Source organism: Rhineura floridana, chromosome 22, assembly GCF_030035675.1.
Source record: "Rhineura floridana isolate rRhiFlo1 chromosome 22, rRhiFlo1.hap2, whole genome shotgun sequence".
In the NCBI taxonomy this organism is placed as follows: Eukaryota; Metazoa; Chordata; class Lepidosauria; order Squamata; family Rhineuridae; genus Rhineura; species Rhineura floridana.
Genome location: NC_084501.1, coordinates 440,441 through 460,914, shown reverse-complemented (window position 1 = coordinate 460,914; position 20,474 = coordinate 440,441). Strand labels below are relative to the sequence as shown.

Here is a 20,474-nt window from a genome sequence, read left to right as displayed (position 1 = left end):
TCCTCAGTTCATCTTTGAAGAAAAAGGAGGCAGCAGAAACAGCCTGGGGTTAACCAAGAGAGTTTAATGGAACACCAACAAACAACTCTATTGCTTCCGAGTAATAAACTCTTGCATTTTCACCAAGAGAGAATCGAGGTGGTGAGTGAGCCACATGGCCACTTTGCTCTGTGTTGTTGCTATGGCATCGTCACCAGCCATACAGACACCTCCAAATAACCGTTCCTGAAATAACCGTCACTTGCTGCAAGGGATCATGGGGGTGCATGCCCCACACCCCATGCCATACTGCTACTGATGGCACCAGCACCCCTCCACTTGGAGAGCAACTCACTTGCCACCAGCCCTCCAGAGGGACCAGCATATAAGCCCGGAGGGGGAGGCTGATTGGGATGAGACAAGGCCACCTCCACCCCAATGGCTGTACCCCAATACATGAATCAGGGTTGCTTGAAAAAACATGGAACCTCCCACCCCACAATCCCAGCAACTCTACCCTTAAGCAGAAAAAAAAGTTGCACTGCCAGGTTTTAGTTGAGGTTTCAGTCCAGAACTGCATTCCAATACTGAGCCTTCTAAGTCCTATGAAAGGGATTTCCACCCTGGCACAAAAGGGGCCAAGTGACCGAGAGCACAAATGTTTCATTGGGGCCAACTGGCGATTGGCAGCTGGTGATGAGCAAAGCCTCACGTTTGCCGTCACTGCCAGGGTGTTACAGAGCATGTGCGTGGGGGAAGTGCAACCTGGAGTGGCAGAGACGGGCTGAGCAAAACTCGCTCCCTAAGAATACAGCTGTGCTGGGAAAGATATTGGGCAGGCTGTCTGGGCCTGCATAAGGCAACCGTTTCTCAGGTGAAGCACTTGGCTAGGAAAGGGCAACCACAAGGGCCAGCCCTGCCGGGATCTCAAGCTATCCAGAGAGACCTTTCCCGTTCCTGGAATTTGGGCCCCCCACAGCCAAGTATTGAGGCAAGCCTCAGTTAAATTAGGGAGAGGCAGCCCCCACCCCAAACTGGCCCCCTGCTTTGCAGGCCAGGGAAAGACAGCCACGGAGGTGTGCTTGGTTTCCACCATGCCATTATGATCTTGAACACCAAAACTGGGAAAACAAACAAAACAGGAGATCTTTCAGCCCTGGCAAAGCTGAGCAAAGAGCCAGCCTAACGCCTTTTGCAGAAGAAAGCCACAGTGATGCAAGGGGCTGGCAAGGCTGGTGACAACGGGGGGGGGGGAGAGGGAGAGAGACCTTCACCTTACTCAGCAGCTGCTGTCATTTCATGTTAGTGAATGGAGACCCTGCAATAAGTGGGCAGGGGGGGCTTCAGTGATTGGCAGCTAGGAAAAGATCTGGGCCACCAAGCAGCGCTTCTCTGCAGCGTCACAGTGAGCTGTCAAGCAAATGCCAGCCTCCACCCATCTGTGGCCCTCCCCTGCTGCCCACCTGGCATTTGGATGAGAGCACAAAAGGCTGCTCCTTTGGGCACCAAAAGTGCAAAAGAGTTTCCAGCTCCAGCAGAAGTTTACCAAAGAGAAGGAAGAGGGCGACCCCTTGTCCAGAGCATCTTTGTCCGAGCTTTGCCAGAGCGGCCTTGGTCATTGTCTTCTTCCATGGTTGCAACCAACCAGCTGCCCCAGGATTCTCCTTGGTCCAGGAGCGGCAGGAGAGCCAGGTCAGAGACGGGCATGCAGCAAGGAAGAGGCTTGCCCCTCTCACTCCTGCCCAACCCGGATGTGCGGGTTGAACATGGGGTCCAGGTTGGGGTCATTGTCAGCAGAGGCCCGGCCCAGCTTCATCATGACGACAACAAGTGTGAGGAAACCAATCCCACCAATTAGGAAGAGGATGATGAACCTCTGCATCAGGGAGCGTGGTTGCTTTCTGGAGCTGAAGCGATTCCTGCCGAAGGAAGGAGGAAGAGTAAGTGCTAGAAAGAGATCCTTCAAGCACAGGACAGGCTCAACCCAGACAGTTGGTTTGTGAGCTCCTTCTAAAGATTGGGCAGAGAGCCAGTGTGGTATAGCGGTTAAGGTGTTGGACTACGACCTGGGAGACCGGGGTTCAAATCCCCACATAGCCATGAAGCTCACAGGGTAACCTTGGGCCAGTCACTGCCTCTCAGCCTCATGAAAACCCTATTCATAGGGTCGCCATAAGTCGGAATTGACTTGAAGGCAGTACAAAGACTGGGAAAGCTGCTGTGAGGTCACAGCGGTCAAAAATTCTGCTGAGGAAGAAAGCATTAGGGATGGAATAAGAAGAAACAATGCCGTTTTGGAAAGGAGATACTGTGCAATGGTTAAAGAGACAAGTGCCTGCCTTTGTGGGCACAATCTAAAAGAAAAAGCATATAGGAAGTAATCAGAAGGCTAAACAGATGTTAACGTTATTAGCATTTAAGCAGGGCCTAAGAGCTCAAAGCAAAATCTGTCTCAGCATCAAGTGGCAAGAAAGGAAGACAAGATGGGTGGGGTGGGGGGCAATGGGGGGACATTTGTAGGGAGAAACAGATCTCATTCATAGCTCCCAGGCTGCTACCCTGATTTCAGTCTTGCCTGTCTACAAGGAGGAGACAATTCAGAACAGAACAGGGGTGGACAGACACACTTGCAAGCAAAGCATGACACAGTTCAGTCCCTGGGGCAGAATTTGGCTTTCTATATATCATCTTGACTTCTGCTCTGAACAATGCAGCTCTCATGAAAGGTCTGAAAATGTGGAAGCAGAATGTACTGAAGACTCACACGAAAAGTGTGGGGGGCAGGGGGTAACTGCCTTTCCAGATACCATGGCATACCTTCTTGACCTCCCTATGGGCTTAGCTGTCCTGGCCTCCTTTTGGTACAAGCCCAGACCCCGTCAGCACCTGGTCTCTCCATTCTTAGCCAAGCCTGTGCCAAAGCACTCCCAATCCTGCAACAGCCTCATGGTCATGGGAGGCTCACATGTCTCCATCCTCCCCTCCCCCCTCATCCTAGTAGGCCCACTTTTCCTGAACTTACTTAAGCAGCTGGGCCAGCCACCCAAGTGCTGGCCGCCGGCGGTACTTGTCTTCGTCAAAGTCCACGTGAGCATCCACAGCTTTGCTGCCTCCACCTTCCCGGGTGTCATAAACTTTCCGTGGCGAGGAGGCTACCGGAAAAGGAGTGGGTAATGGCAGAGAGGAGACAGGCTGGTAAATGTGCCCACAAAAAGGCATAACCCATTTTAAGAACCCCGATTTGCAAGATGACGGCCCAGTGGGCACCCAGGAAGCTGCTTAATCCCAGGTCAGGCTAGCAGGTCCATCTAGCCATGACTCTCAGTGTGTCTGTGTGTGTGTGTGGGGGGGTTTGGACACAGAAAGGTCTTTCCGTCACCTGCTGCTATCTCACCCTTTCTACTGCAGATGCCAGTGGGAGTTGAACCCCAGATCTTCTGCATGCCAGACATGTATGCTCCCCCAGCTTGCTCCACCCCTCCCTGCCAGAGAAATGCTTTGCTCTAACTGGCAGTTGCCCTGGGACTGCAGAGCTAAAGGGCAACACAATCTGGCCTCTCCTGCTGACCGAGAGGGGCCACTGGGAAGAAGAACACTGCGGCAAGGAGAGCAACCTTGCACCATCCACTGGCCAATGCAGGTGCAGTTGCAAGGAGATGAAGATTTAAGAACTCTGGGTAGGAGCCAGCCAAGTTCTACTCAGGCGAGCCTAAGTTGGTCATGTCCTTTCATTTCAATAGGCCTGCTGTGAATATGACAAACACCGGAAACAATCCTCTGTAATTAAGATCTAGTGCCCGAGTTTGCTTTTTTCCTTGTCTCTCCTGCTCCCCTTTCCTTTAGTGTCATGCCTTTTAGATTGCTGGTCTTTGTAAACTGCTCTGGGAGTCTTTTTCAGCTGAAGAGTGGGGTCAAAATACAGGCATACCCCGCTTAACGTTGCTTCACTTAACGTTGCCTCGCTATAACGTACATGCTCCATACGTCCCCATACCCTGCTTAACGTTCGCACACTTCGCAATAACGTACATTTTATTGGCATGACGCCGCTGCCATCTAGTGGTAATTGCATGCAGTACAAGTGAAGACAATTGCTTCACTTAAAGTAGATTTTCACTTAAAGTATACTCTCCGGTCCCATTGCGAACGTTAAAGCGGGGTATGCCTGTACTTCATTAAATAAACATCATTGGTGCTGCCACCACACAGGCTGGGGCAGAAGAGCCACAGTTCTTCCTTCCTTGTTGGCCTGGCTGAGCAAAAAAAGCAACAGCTAGCGGTCCCCACCCATGTTCATTCTGTTGTCTAAACTTACACAGCCTGAATGCGGGCTGCGGCTTTTGACATCCAAACAAATGGAAACCTCTTTTATTGCAAAGGGGGGCAGGGAAGACAAAACCCTCCTCTTACCCAGAGAAAGAGGCTCAGACAGTTTCCAAAGAATTTGTGGCAGAGCGGGTGGTGCAACAAGGTGGAAAAGGCAGTCCCGCTAGATCACACTCAAGTGCTACACAGTCCAGCATCCTCCTCCCATAGGTGGCCCCAATAAGGACACAGAAGCCATCATCTTCCCCTGTGACTTGTCTCCAGCAGCTCGTCTTGGGAGGTATGCTACGTCTGAACAAGATTTCACCTAGCTCAGGGGTGGGGAAACTTTTTCACTCCTCGCGGGCAACTTTCTGGGGGCCACATGCCGGGGAGGATTGGGCCGGGGATAAAAGAGGGAGCAAGAGAATGGATGCAACCCTCCCTTTTATACAGGGCCTTCATTCCAGCCACGCCACAGCCAGAGGTTTTCACACACACGCTTTCCCATCATCCAGCCAGACCAACCAAAGCCACGATGACAGTTCAAGACATGTTTCGTCCAGGCAAGAGCACTTGAGAGTGTGCAGCTGAGCTGGTAAGTGGGCGTGGCCTGGAAAGAGGCCGGAAGGATCAAATTTGGCCCCCAGGCCTGGTGTTCTCCACTCCTGACCTAACTTATGCTGAGATCTTCAAACTTTATGCTTCCAGAGCCCACATGAGAGGGCTGGAAATGGCTGAGACCCACGAGACAGAAAAAGGCCGTGCAGGGGAGGAGGCAATCACAGAACTGTGGCAGATTGAGGCGGAGTTTGGCAGAATCAGGTGGCAACTATGGACATCATTTTCCTATTGATAACTAACCTTTCTTTGGAAACTGCGAAATTCTTCACCTCAGCGATTTCCTTTTGACAAGGAGTTCCACAGCTCAGCTTTCTTCAAGCTAGATACTGGCTCTCAGGCAGAACTTAATGACTCAAAGGTAAGCTTTTTATTTTATATTTTCCCCTCCTCCAATTTATTTATTTAATTTATTTATTAAATTTCTATACCGCCCCATAGCCGAAGCTCTCTGGGCGGTGTACAACCATAACCAATGTGCCTTCCAAAGTATTTTTACTCATGCAATTTCTTCTCCCTGCCTTCCTTCACTCTTGTCCAGCAAGTGCATGGGCCAGATCCTGACCCCTCCCACAGGCCCCTTGGCTAAGTGGATGGGGCTGCCTACCTGTCAGTCACCTGCAGTCATTATGACATTGGGTGACAAATTCAAAGGGGCTCACTGGTGCTGACTGGGAGCTCCATTATGTCCATTTGAAGGTGTGGTTTAGATTCAGACACTTGCTATTTGCAAAGTGGTCAGCAGAGGAAAAATAACTGTTTGCAAGGGAAACAAACTCCATTTCTAAATGAGCAACTTCAAAGGGGTATGCAGTCAGTGCAGATCAGTCAGCGCTGTCAATGAGCCAACTGCGAGAGCAACTTGAAACTCCTGTTTGTTCCTTTGCCTCTTTCAGCCTGTGGATGGGTGGGTGGGCAAATTGTGAAAAACAGCCTTGTGGGCCAAATTAGGACCCCTGCCAGGTGTAATAATAAATAGGCCCAAGGCTCAAAGGTTCCCCACTGCTGGGATATAGCACAGCCAGTACAGCACTCACTGGGATACTGCACTCGCTGGGGAAGGCGAGTGAGGAGGCGTTAGGGGCCCAGTGGCGATCCCTGGCCTACTGCCTGAGGAACACTGCACTCATGGATTCCGAGACAGACCAACCTTCCTCCCTAATTGTATCTAGTACCGTATTAGTAGACATTCCATAAAGTGTAGTTTGTGCTGAGTGAAGGTCTTCCCTTTTGTCCATCTTAAATCTCTGCCCATCCACTGGCCGTGTTAATAGGATGGAAGCCCCCCAACCAACCAACACAGCCCACTGGCAAAAGTTGTTTGTCCACTCCACATTTAAAAGGAACAGTGGACCCTTTCTGGGAACGGAAGTATGAGAACCTTGCTCTCCACACCACAGTGCTTTGCTCCTTCCCTATAAGAACCTTTTAAGCTGGCCACAGGCAGGGAGGCAGGATGCAAAAAGACTTTCCCTCAGCTCCAATTCCATCAGGGGTGGGGGTGAGGAACCAGTCACCCCACTCCCTTCTTTTGGTGAAAGCTCCCACTTGCATGCATACCTGCATGGATGGCGACAGGGTCACTGCCCAAGGCGTTCATGCTGATGACTGTGTGCGGATGATGCTCCTGCACGCCACCGTTGTTCAGGCTTTGCTGCTGCTGCTGCTGCTGGGAGGAGGAGGAGGGGAAGCCAGAGCTTGGGCTGTAAGAGAAGGCTGACAGAGAGCTCTGCTGCACAGCCTCCTCAGAGCTGAGGACTGGATATGGAGAGAAAGAGAGGCTGGTGAGGCAAGGGCAAAAGGCTCACACTTTCTTAAGCAGGGAACTCCACAGGGTTAGGCCACAGCGATGGCAGCCCATCCAAATCCTGGGAGTCGCCAGGACCACATCCCTTCTCCCCAACCCAGTGCTACCCCTCCAAATCTCAGCGCAAGATCAGGGACAATCCCCTTGCTCCAAACGTGAAGCTGAGGGAAAAGAGGGCAGCTGTGGCTGCAGGAGGGGGGAGGCGGGGAACGGCTCCTGCTGTGGCACTGCGCCCCAAACACACAACAGAAATGCTGGGATGACTCCCCCAACCCACTCCCCCAAGGCTTGTCCTTTTCACAATGCGCTCCCCAAGGCCTCAGAAGCACAGTGCAACTATAGGGATACCCCCTTCCCTGCTTGCCATAGTCATGGGAGGGAGGGGCAGTTGCCATCGGGAGGCGACCTGTGGAACCCCTTCCTAGCATCGCTGTCTCCATGGGTGTGGCACAGCCCCAGGACTGCTGGGCTCACAAGGCTCTTGCAGACATGGGACTTCTTTTCTACAGCGCAGACAAAGCTACTGCCAGAGGAATGGAGAGGGCATGACTTTGTGTGAGGGCGTCCAGCGGCTAAGCATCCGACCCAGCTCCTGGCCCCTTCCACTTCGGCAATACTCACTGGTGAAGCTGGACCAATCAGTGTAGTTGGTGGTGTCGTGAGCATCTGTTTCCTGGACCGCCTGCATTTCATCAATCTGCAGGGAGTAAAGGCAAAAAACCAGACTGAGGCTAATGACGGGGTAAGAAACTCAGACCTTGTGCTTCAGAGGCCCACTGTTAGGAAGCACCCCAAAAACATCCAGCTGGTGCTATGATAGCCTGCACCTCAGAAGGAAGCTTCCATTTATTATATTATGAAATTTGTTAGTCACTTTGCACTCAAAGCAACATACAGTTTATAAAAATTAAAAGTAAACATAAAAGATTATATAGATAGATAGATAGATAGATAGATAGATAGATAGATAGATAGATAGATAGATAGATAGATAGATAGATAGATAGATAGATATAGATATAGAAAAAGGAGAAAAAAACCCACAGTATACAAGCCGGTGGACATTGAGGCCTGGAGAGGTCTCAAGAGAGACACCGTTACAGGAAGCCAGGCTTACATGTTCCAAGCAATTAGAGAGATGCAAGAGCACCTGGTAAGTTCATCCTCCCCTTTCACTGTAAATCTCTGCCATCCCTCAATGTAAAGGTAAACAAAAGATAACCAGAGTCCTTCTACAAGTGTTTAGCCAAGATATGATCACCCAAATATCACTCTTTGCTTAACCGCTCCTCACAATTCCTAATCAAATAGTTGTCATTAGCCTGAAGGCTGTTGTCAGTAGAGCCCAAAATATATGTTAATCTCTTCTCCTCATCTCACTTGGACAGCAGGATCCATTTCCATTGGGGTTTAGGCTCAGCATTGGCATGGAAACTGTTTTGGCTGCCCTGCATGATGACCCATGTTGGGAGAGAGATGGGGGAGTGTGTCCTGTGAGGTGTCCTTCCCTGGCTCTCCCTGTCAGGTTCCTACCTGCGCGTGGTTACTGCCTGTCTCTAGGCACCACCAGGGACTCCACCAGTCCGGACCGCACTCTCTTCTGGTTTACCTATCCGCTCTAGCACAGATCTCAACAGATCCCCCTGCTAGGCAACCACCAGTAACGTCCCAATACTAGTATTCCCAGAGACTCTGAATACTGGTATTGTTATTCTCTTCACCGCTGCCACCATTTGTTACAGTTCCCCTTCAGCCTTGGTCATTACCTTACCCTCCCTTCTGGTCTGTGAAACCCCAGCCAAGGATCAGGCCTTTGGTAAACCAAATTAAGTATTTATTAAAGATAACAAAGCTAACAAGATTAACAAGATTTCTTCTTAAGGCACATAAGCATATGGTTTTACTCAATACTAATCCGAACTCCACCCCCCTCCTTCTCCACTCTCTCCTGGCAAACAACTCTCTAAACCCCACCAACCAACCCACTCAGTTCTCTTCTCCCCCCCCCCGATTCCACTCTCACTCTTCCTTTTATACATTCAGCCATTTTAAACACTCAGCCAATCATCTCGCATTCTACTGCCCATTCACTCCCCCTCCTCTTTCACTCCACTTACCATGTATCTTCTAAAACAACAACACTTACCATATATACATTAATATAGGAACATCACATTTCCCCCCCCTTAAACAACAGCAGAGTATTATTCCTGTTCCAGGATTTATACGTCGCGTTAACAAATAAAAGTCTCTATGGGGAAAATGTCTTTCTTTGTTCCTCTGTCTGGTCACGTCACTGCAGTCCCAGCCACTTGCCTGGAAAGTCCATCGGCCAGTACATTGTCCTTGCCTTTGATGAACTGGAAGTCCACTTGATAGTCCTGTAGGGCCCAGGACCACCTCTGCAGCATAGTGTTATGGTTTTTCATAGTCTGCAACCATAACAAGGCCCGATGATCCGTAGTCACTGTGAATCTTCGTCCCCACACGTATGGGCGCAACTTGTTCAGTCCCCACACGACCGCTAGGCACTCCTTCTGGACCGACGAATAGTTTTTCTCCCTCGGCGTCAGCTTGCGACTCAGGTATGCCACTGGATGTCTGGTGCCTTCTCTCTCCTGTAGCAAGACGACTCCCAGCGCGAGGTCCGACGCATCTGTAGCCACGATGAATGGTTTCTCATAGTCTGGTGCTATTAATATGGGTCCTTGGCACAAGGCTTGCTTCAGTAGATCAAAAGCCTTCTGACATTCATCCGTCCATACCACACGCTCAGAACACTTCTTCTTTGTTAATTCATGCAAGGGGGTTGCTATTTCCCCAAAATTTCTCACAAACTTCCTATAAAATCCAGCCAAACCCAGAAATGCCCTTACTTGTTTTTTGGTTAAGGGGATCGGCCACGCTTGTATTGCCTCCACCCTGCGCCATAAGGGGGTGATTTTCCCACTCCCCACCTTATGTCCTAAATAGATTACTTCCTTTAGTCCTAACTGGCATTTCTTAGCTTTTATTGTGAGGCCTGCTTTTCTTAAGGCCTCCAATACTGTTGTCAGGTGTTGGACATGCTCAGGCACCGACTTGCTAAAAATGGCCACGTCATCGATATAGGCCACTGCAACATCTGACATGCCTCGCAACACAGTATTGATTAGCCTCTGAAATGAACTTGGTGAGTTCCTTAGTCCCATGGGTAAGGTCACAAACTCATATAACCCATCTGGTGTACTGAAGGCAGTTTTGGCTCTGGATTGCTCGTCTAGTTCCATTTGCCAAAATCCTTTACAGAGATCTAGTGTAGAGATAATGGTTGCTGCCCCCAATAACTCTAACATAGCGTCTACCCTAGGCATAGGATACGCATCTGGGACAGTAATTGTATTGATTAGCCGATAATCAATGCAAAACCTTGTCGTTCCATCTTTTTTCGGAACCAGGACAATACTTGAGGCCCAGGGACTGATGGATTCCCTGATCACTCCTAATTCCAGCATATCTTCCACCTCCTTTTTGATCTCATTCAAAACTTTCCTATTCACACGGTACGGAACAGATCTGATTGGGGCATGATCTCCAGTATCAATGGAATGTATAACTATACTGGTTCGGCCAGGTTTGTTGCTAAAGAGATTCCTATAGGTTTTCAAAGCTCTCAGAATCTCCTCTTTTACTTCCTCCTTCACCTCCTCTGACCATTCCACTTGATCTACCCCTCCTTTGTCTTTGCTTTCCTGTACCAAATCTGGAAGTTCAGGCCCACTTCCCTCAGGGAATAAGGTAACTTGCAACACCTTTGCATCCCTGGTATGGTAAGGCTTTAACATATTTACATGAACCACTTTGCTTTTGTTTAATTGGTCTGTGGTGATTACATATGTCACTGTGTCAAGCCTTTATCTGATGGTATATGGTCCTTCCCAGTTAGCCTGTAATTTGTCATGTTTCCTGGGTATGAACGCCATAACCATATCTCCCACATCATACACACGCTCTCTGGCTGTTCTGTCATACCAGTAACTTTGCTTCTCCTGTGCATGACTCAAATTCTCTTTCACTACTTCCATCATTTGTTTCACTGGTTCACATTCACCCTTTCTCTCAGCAGGCATCCACAGTCTATATAAAATCCCATTCTCACACACAACTTGATTCCTCAGTTTGTCAGTGAAAGGAATCTGTTGGGTCAGAGCTTGTTCCTTTATCTGCTTCAAACTTATATCTTTATGCAGCTCTTCCCTGAATTGCTCTGCTTCTTCCCCAGAGACCACTCGATACAGTTTGTCTTCTTCAGCTGGCCTGCTAGTGGTTGCTATGGTGACCTGAGGCTGGTTAACAGATTCCACCCTGTTTGTTTCAGCCCCCCTCAATATGGCTTCTTTTTCTCTGCCAATTTGCTGTCTGGTCACTACATATATTTTCCCCTGTGCCCCCATAACATCTCTTCCCAGTATTACTGGTTCTTGTTGCTGGGCATTAATACCAACTTTATATTGGCCCTTTCGGCCTCTCCATTCCATTTTCACTAGGGCCACAGGCAAACTCTCTGGTTGACCCCTCACTCCTTGGATAGTCACTGTTTCCTGAGGTAACATTTCTTCAGATTTTATTAAATCTGGCCTCAGTAACGTCTGAGCGGCACCAGTGTCAAGCAATGCCCAATAAGTTGCCCCTTGTACACCCTCTCTCAGACTTGAATCAAGGTCTGTTACTTCTGTCCAGTTTATCTGGCAAAACTGAACCTTTTTCGCTGTTTCTAAAGCCTTGGGCTCTGTTTTCACTGCCCTTGTCTGAGCAGGATTACTAATGGGGTTGGCAACCTCACATTGAAAACGTAGGTGCCCCGGTCTACCACATTTGTAGCATAATTTCTCCTCACTTTTAGGGTACACAGATCCACTCTGGGGTGTCCTGTGCCCTTCAGATTTTAATGGAGGACTCACTCGCTGTGGTACCACATCCCTTCTGCCAGCACTATATGGTCTGGGTCTAAACTCTCTTGATGTTTTCCCCACCCAGCCAGTTTTATTGGAGGCGAAGTGATCCGCCATCTCTGCGGCCTCCTGCACAGATGTAGGGGAACGGTCTTTGACCAGGAGCCTTATTTCTGGTGGTAACTGATGGTATAATTGATCCAGTATCATGAGGCTTTTCACCTCTTCCACTGACTGAGCTTTGGCACTACTCATCCACTTTCCAAATATATCCATCAACTTTGCTCCCAGTTCCACAAAAGACCTCCCTGTCTGTATCTGGCAGTTTCTGAAAAGCTTTCTAAAATACTCAGGCCCCAGTCTGAATCTTTTAAACACTGCTTCTTTGAATTCAGCATAGGTGACGGGCCTGTCTGAGGGGAAATATTGGTATTGGCCAATTCCCCTTTAATATTGGCCAATTCCCCTTTAATCAGGTTTGATAAATACTGCATGTATTTATCTTCAGGTAGCCCCCACAACTGAGCTGCTTTTTCAAAGGTGCTGAGGTAAATTTGAGGATCTTGACCAGGCTCATAGACAGCAAAGTCCTTTGGAGTAATTTTTATTTTTGCTCCATCTCTGTCCTTTCTTGTTTCATCAGAATGAAACTTCTCTCTTTCAAATTTTAACTCTTCTACTTGTAATTCGGCATCCACTGCTCGTTGCTTCTCCCTCTCCTCAAACCCCAATCTCATTCTCTCAGCTTCCATCTTCAATCTTTCAGCTTCCAACTCCCTCTGCTTGCCTTTTTCCTCAGCCTCCCATCTTAACTTCTCTCTCAAGTACTCTATATAAGCGGGATTGCTTAAATATCCTTCTGGGGTCTCTTCCCTGACAGGTTGTTTTTGCTGGGCAGTTGCAAATCCTATAAGTGCTCCCCTCAATTCATCTACCCCTTTACCCTTGTGAGGTAAATTGAATGTTATGCACTTCTCCACCAGCTCCTCTCTTTTCATTTTTATGTATTCAGCCATGGTGTTTGAGTTCACTCACTCTTTGCCACACACTCTTTGCCAGTCACTCTCACAAGTAATCTTGTTTTATTTCTGTTTGCCACACCACTGTTAGGGATTCTCTAGTATTCGTATCTCACTGCTACAGCCAACACCTGTGACGTAGTCTCCTTTGTCACCACGTGTCTTTGGGACTCTCTTTGGTTCGTATCTGGATTCTCTGTTGTTTGTATCCCACCGCTACTGACACCACGTGACGCTCCCTTCCCTGGCTCTCCCTGTCAGGTTCCTACCTGCGCGTGGTTACTGCCTGTCTCTAGGCACCACCAGGGACTCCACCAGTCCGGACCGCACTCTCTTCTGGTTTACCTATCCGCTCTAGCACAGATCTCAACAGATCCCCCTGCTAGGCAACCACCAGTAACGTCCTAATACTAGTATTCCCAGAGACTCTGAATACTGGTATTGTTATTTCTCTTCACCGCTGCCACCATTTGTTACAGTTCCCCTTCAGCCTTGGTCATTACCTTACCCTCCCTTCTGGTCTGTGAAACCCCAGCCAAGGATCAGGCCTTTGGTAAACCAAATTAAGTATTTATTAAAGATAACAAAGCTAACAAGATTAACAAGATTTCTTCTTAAGGCACATAAGCATATGGTTTTACTCAATACTAATCCGAACTCCACCTCCCTCCTGGCAAACAACTCTCTAAACCCCACCAAGCAATCCACTCTTTCTCTTCTCCCCCCCCCCGATTCGACTCTCACTCTTCCTTTTATACATTCAGCCATTTTAAACACTCAGCCAATCATCTCGCATTCTACTGCCCATTCACTCCCCCTCCTCTTTCACTCCACTTACCATGTATCTTCTAAAACAACAACACTTACCATATATACATTAATATAGGAACATCACATGTCCCTATTAATCCTCCTTGATCTCTCAGTCATTTTGATACCACCGACCATGGTATTCTTCTGGAGTGGCTGTCCAAGTTGGAGGTGGGTGGCACTGTTTTGCAGTGGTTCCACTCCTACTTGGATGGTCATTCTTAGAGGGTGGTGCTTGGGGAATGCTGTTCAGCCCAGTGGAACCTTCAATGTGGGGTCCTACAGGGTCCAATTCTATCCCCCATGCTATTTAATGTCTACATGAAACCATTAAGTGAAGTAATCTGGAGTGTGTTGTCAGCAATACGCTGATGCCACACAGCTCTACTTCTCTTTTACATCTGCAGGTGTGACAGTGGATGTGCTAAACTGGTGTCTTGCCTCAGTAATGGACTGTATGAGAGCCAAAAAACTGAAGCTTAATCTAGATAAGACTGAAGCACTGTTAGTGGGTGGTTCTTTAGACGGGATGGATGGGTTGTGGCTTGCTCCCTCTGAAGCTTGGGGGTATTCCTGGATCCATTACTGTTGCTTGAAACTCAAATGGCCTTGGTGGCAAGGTGTGCCTTCCATCAGTTTTGACCCATGGCCCAGCTGCGCTCCTATTTTATTTTATTTTATTTTTATTTATTAAATTTATATACCGCCCGACTAGCAATAGCTCTCTGGGCGGTGAACATAAAACATAAAAATACAATAAATAACAAAACAATACGAAAATACAAGCAACAATCCAACACAGTAAACATTTTTAAAATTAAATCAGTATAACTTAAAATGCTTCAGAGAATAGGAAGGTTTTGACCTGGCGCCGGAAGGAGAGCAGTCGGCGCCAGGCGTACTTCCTCAGGGAGACTGTTCCATAGTTCGGGGGCCACCACTGAGAAGGCCCTAGATCTTGTCATCACCCTCCGGGCCTCCCTGTGAGTTGGAACCCGGAGGAGGGCCTTCGTAGCAGAACGTAGTGCACGGGCCGGTTCATATCGGAAGAGGCGTTCCGCAAGGTATCGTGGTCCCGCACCGTATAAGGCTTTATAGGTTAATACCAACACTTTGAATCTAGCCCGGAAACATATTGGCAACCAGTGCAAGCTGGCCAGAACAGGTGTTATATGCTCGGACCGCTTGGTCCTTGTCAGCAATCTGGCCGCCGCATTTTGCACTAGTTGTAGCTTCCGAACTGTCTTCAAAGGTAGCCCTACGTAAAGCGCATTACAGTAGTCCAAACGTGAGGTTACCAGAGCATGTACCACTGATGTAAGGTCCTCTTTACTCAAATAGGGACGTAGCTGGGCTACCAACCGAAGTTGGTAAAACGCATTCCTAACCACCGAGGCTACTTGAGCCTCAAGTGAGAGGGAAGAGTCTAAAAAGACTCCCAGACTACGAACCCGGTCCTTTAGGGGGAGTGTAACCCCGTCCAGGACAGGGTATATATCCACCATCTGATCAGAGAACCCGTCCACCAACAGCATCTCAGTCTTGTCTGGATTGAGCTTCAGTTTGTTAACTCTCATCCAGTCCATTGTCGAGGCCAGGCAACGGTTCAGCAAATCGACAGCCTCACCTGAAGAAGATGAAAAGGAGAAGTAGAGCTGCGTGTCATCAGCATACTGATGACAACGCACTCCAAAACTCCTGATGACCTCTCCCAACGGCTTCATGTAGATATTAAAAAGCAGGGGGGACAAAACTGACCCCTGCAGGACCCCATATTGGAGAGCCCGCGGTGTCGAGCAATGTTCCCCAAGCACTACCTTCTGGAGACGACCCGCCAAGTAGGAGCGGAACCACTGCCAAGCAGTACCTCCAACTCCCAACTCCGCGAGCCTCTCCAGAAGGATACCATGGTCGATGGTATCAAAAGCCGCTGAGAGATCAAGGAGAATCAACAGAGTTACACTCCCTCTGTCTCTTTCCCGACATAGGTCATCGTACAGGGCGACCAAGGCTCTCTCAGTGCCAAAACCGGGCCTAAAACCCGATTGAAATGGATCTAGATAATCGGTTTCATCCAATAGCGCCTGGAGCTGGCCAGCAACCACCCGTTCCAAGACCTTGCCCAGGAATGGAACATTCGCCACTGGCCTGTAGCTGTTAAAATTGTCTGGGTCCAAGGAAGGCTTTTTCAGGAGTGGTCTCACCACTGCCTCTTTCAGACAGCCCGGGACCACTCCCTCTCGTAAAGAGGCATTTATCACTTCCTTGGCCCAGTTACCTGTTCCATTCCTACTAGTTTTTATCAGCCAGGAGGGGCAAGGATCCAGTATCGAAGTGGTTGCACGTACCTGTCCAAGCACCTTGTCCACGTCCTCGAGTTGAACCAACTGAAGCTCATCCAACAAAACAGGACAAGACTGTGCTCCGGACATCTCACTAGGATCTACTGCTATAACTTGAGAATCTAGGTCCCGGCGGATACATGAGATCTTATTCTGGAAGTGATCGGCAAACTGATTACAGCGGGCCTCCGATGATTCCACCGTGTCCGGAGGGTTTGAATGGAGAAGCCCCCGGACAACTCGAAAGAGCTCCGCTGGGCGGCAAAGAGATGATTTAATAATGGCAGCAAAATGATGTTTTTTAGCTGCCTTCACTGCTCCTACATAGAGCTTAGTCGAAGCACTAACCAGCGCATAATTGTATCCGTCGGGAGTTCGTCTCCATTTCCGCTCAAGCCTCCTCCTATCTTGCTTCATCGCTCTCAGCTCCGGAGTATACCATGGAGCTGTATGAGCTCTACACAGGAGAGGGCGTGCAGGAGCGATCGTGTTTACAGCCCGGGTCATCTCCGTATTCCACAGAGCGACCAGGGCTTCAGCAGGAGCGCCAGTCCTATCAGCCGGAAAATCCCCCAGAGCCCTTTGAAAACCTTCAGGATCCATTAGTCTCTGGGGGCGGACCATTTTAATACCCTATCTGGAAAGGGGTAGCATAACTTCTGTTGTCTACGCTCTGGTAAATTCTAGGTTAGATTACTGCATGTTATACCCCAGCTAGTGCAGAATTCGGCAGCCAGATTGTTAACTGGGGTAAGTCAGTCTACACATAATACTGATTCTGGCACAGCTGCATTGGCTGCCAATTAGTTTCCCAGCTCAATTCAAAGTGCTGGTTTTGACCTCTAATGCCTTATGATGCCCAGGACCTCAAAATCTCAAGGACCACCTCTCCCTGTACGAGCAGACCCAGATCCTGCGTTCATCATCGGAGGCTCCATGGGAGGCTTGGAGGGTGGCAGCATGAGACCGGGTCTGTTCAGTGGTGGAAAGCTCTCCCCAGGGAGGCATGCCTGGCGCCTTCTTTATCCATCTTTAGGCGCCAGGCAAAGACCTTCCTTTTCATTCAGGCCTTTGGCCCTTGAGGTGTGCTGTCTTTGTTTTTTGGGGTTTTAAAATTTTTAGAGTGTATGCTTTTAAATTTGTTTCGTATTGTTATGTTTTTAAATCTGTTGTAAGTTGCCTAGAGACTGCTAGGTATGCGGTGACTAACAAATGAAATAACAATAAAATAATAATAATAAAATAATAAAAATAATATTTTTCTATGAGCCATTTTGCAAATATTTTAGACAAACTCTTTCCAGCTAGCACCATCATAAAAAAATCCATTTTAACACCCATATACTGTTGATTTTTGAACCCAATTCAAGCACAAGCAGTGATGCTTTTCACCTCTCCTATTAGGAATCCTTGTATATCCAAGAGACCTCACCACTCTACCCAGGAACATTCCTGTGGACACCCCCTCCCCCGCTTCTCCTTCCTTTTCCCCACCCTTTTTTGCTTAAGAATAACCCTCACCTCCACTATCAAACTCCAGCCTCACAGAACAAGGAAAGGTGTTAAACTCTTTCTCAAGGCCAAACTCACTCTCTTCTCCCTTCCACATTCAAGCCCCATCAGGCCTCTCTTTCTTGGGGAGTCTGGGTCTCTTTATTCCCCTTGCCATACCCCAAACTCTTCCAATTTCTTGCCTTAAAACCTCTCCCAAAGCCCCACAAAATCACTATCTAAACCTCTCTTCTTCCTTTCCCTTTCCGGGTCAACCCACACTCTCCCTGCCACCCCCTTCTCTTTCCCTGACTACATCCTAGTTTTCCTGCATGTACCTAGGAATGCTTTTAAGAGTAACTCTTGTACTGTTTTTAAACTCTCCTAAACTCAGCCCAATACTGTTTCTTGATTTTGTTTAAATTTGCTAATTCCACTTTTAAACAATAAGCTAATTTCCTCCCAATATGATACATTTACTTTTGTTTTATCTTTGTGTCTGAGTTAATTCTTGTGGCGCTAAACTCTAGAGTACGTACAGGTCTCAACATCAATAAGATCCCTAGAAATGAGTGTCAGACTGCATGTGAGAATCACACACTTGTGTGGGTACCTTTGCTGCCCTAGCCCATGAATCTTTGTCTTCCACCCAGCAGAGGTACATCTTCCGGTTTTTAGGGACGCACACAACCCAGCCCGCCATTCCATGGCTATGTCTCTCCCCCCATGCATGGAAATGGTTTACACATGCCCTCATGTGGAATTAGATCCTCGTTCCTCATGTAAGTGGTAAGAGCACATTGCTCTCTTGCAGGGGGAAGTAAAAAGGGAACCCTATGAACTGGTAACCCCTTGAAGAGGACAAGGGGCCACATTTACCTGCCTGCTTCAGACCCCCTTCTTTCCTCCCCAAGGTCTGCAGCACAGATCAAATGTGGGCTCCTCATCAAGGGGTTGGTTGTCCTGACTGCTGCACCACTTTCTTTCTCCCACATGAGCCAATCCCAGAAACTAAACATGGCTAGGGAGCCATTCATCTGGTAGCATGCTTTAGATGCTCATTCTGCCTTGGCAACAGATCTGTGGCGTCCCTACTTATTCGTTCTTATTTAGTTACTTATTACATGTATACCCCGCCTTTCTTTTCATGCTAGCAACGTAAGGCGGCTTCCTTATGGTTCCCAGGCGGTCTCCCATCCAGGCACTGGCCAGGCCACTGCCCCCCCCGGCAGCATCCTTGTCCCTGATGCTGTGGAAAGACTAACTCAGTGGCAGAGCACACGTGTTGCATGCAGAAGGCCCCAAGTTCAATCTCTAGGCAGGGCTGGAAAAGTTCTGTCTGAAACTCTGGAGATCCAGTGCCAGTTGGTGTAGACCAGGAGTGGCTAACCCCCAGTTTGGGGGCCTAGTCCAGCAAAGGTATCCCTGCTCCCTACCCGCATTTATTTATGTCTAAGATTTCTTACCCACCCTTCAACTGAAGGTCCCAGGATGGTTTACAGCATTATAATTGTAAATAATTACAATTACAAATACGTAAAACCATTCCAAATGGGACAGAAAAATATAAATTCAGCAAAAGGGAGGGATGTCGCACAAAATATAATTCCTTAACTGTAAAGAGGTGTAGCTTCATCAAATGGCAGAAGCTGTACAATGAAGATCCTAGATGAGCCTCTGTGGGGAGTAAGTCCCACAGTTTAGGGGCTGCCACAGAGGAAGCCTCTCCACTCCCAGGCTACCATCCCCCACATTTCTGAGGGTGGTGGATCTACCAAGAGAGCCCCAACCCAAGAAAACTGGCAGGGAATTTCGGTAGTGGCAGCAAAAAGAAGAAGAAGAAGAAGAACCTAATTCAAAAGTAGCTTCTGGGGTGGGTGGAGCCCAGTGCCATGATGGGGATGCAAATCACCCCCTCCCAGTCAGAAGATTAATCCACTGACGAGTGGACAGGGGCAATAACCTTACCATTCAGCTTCAGCTGGGGGGGAAAGAGTGTGCAACGGTGTGGTGTGAACATACCCACTCTTGGTCACACCTAGCCATGCTGTGTGGCCCCTGGCGGGTTGGCCAATGTGGCCCTCAGACCAAAAACGTTTAGCCACCTCTCTTGCGGACAATACCAAGCTGGATGGACCAAGAGTCTGACTTGGTGTAAGGCATCTTCCTACATTCCTGTTGTGATAACTGGCTGTGCACCCCCCATTTGATGATTCTCTTCCCCAACCCCCCCACAAGTAGCCATCCCTGTTTTATCTTCATTTTAGACCCCCCCCTCAAAGGATATGCAAATCCCAGCCTCAAAAGACTTAGGCACAGAATTGGGTAGGAGCAAAAATGCATACAAATTGCTGCTAAACTACAAAATGTATACAAAGATAAAATTCAGCTTTCATGTTACAAAAAGTACGAACGTACAGTAAATATATGAGTGAAATTCTTAAAATACAATGCTCTATCTCAGCTATCCAGAATGATGCCTGAACATGAAGCTGATGTAACAAACTATGAATGGATTAATGGCCTTTAGCACTAATAATGGTTTGTTATATATTTACAGTTCTTGCAAGATTAAAGATTATCGCTGTAGACATTTTAGCAGTAATTTATATACATTTTTGCTCCTCCCCAGTATCTTCATATCATACAGCAACAGAACAGGAATCCCTTCCAATAACTGGAGGTTTCATCCTGCCAGCTTTTATGCTCCCAAGCAGTGCTCTCTAGCATAAAACAGAGAAACCCACCGCAGGGCTACCTCTTACCAGGGGCAGCCCGAGCCCAGCCCGAGCCCAGTTGACCATCAACAGCTTCTCTCGGAGCACCGATGCTACTGGACTGACGAGGTTGGCCGGGGGAAAGATGGGGCCCTGGCAGCTGGGGCACTGGTAGCCAGCGGGGGCAGTATTCTTCGGCAGCTGGTTTGCCATTTCGTTGAGGCAGGACCAATGAAAGAGATCTACAAGGAAGAGGAGGAGGGCCTGTCAGGGTCAACCTGAACATGAAGGGGCTGCATGCATCTCCAGGCAGGTCTTGGGCTGAGGGCACAGAGACACTCTGCTGTAGCTACAATTCATCTGGAACTTAGCAAGTGGATTTTAATCTAAATTTTATGTTTTCCCTGTTTTAATGTAAGCTCAAATTTATTTTATTGTACTTTTTAGTTTTA

General features: G+C 48.3%; 1 protein-coding gene across 1 annotated transcript in view; it reads right to left on the bottom strand.

The window, feature by feature from the left end:
• Window positions 1-44: 44 nt before the first annotated feature.
• ZFPL1 (zinc finger protein like 1) overlaps window positions 45-20,474 on the bottom strand; it is a 24,261-nt gene continuing 3,831 nt past the window's right edge. Inside the window, exons 4-8 of the mRNA XM_061606006.1 lie at window positions 20,071-20,264; window positions 7,334-7,409; window positions 6,466-6,663; window positions 3,002-3,131; window positions 45-1,898 (exon numbers count right to left, since the gene is read on the bottom strand). Coding sequence (XP_061461990.1) covers window positions 1,712-1,898; window positions 3,002-3,131; window positions 6,466-6,663; window positions 7,334-7,409; window positions 20,071-20,264 — 785 coding nt within the window. The 3' untranslated portion in view covers window positions 45-1,711. The remainder of the gene's footprint in view (window positions 1,899-3,001; window positions 3,132-6,465; window positions 6,664-7,333; window positions 7,410-20,070; window positions 20,265-20,474) is intronic.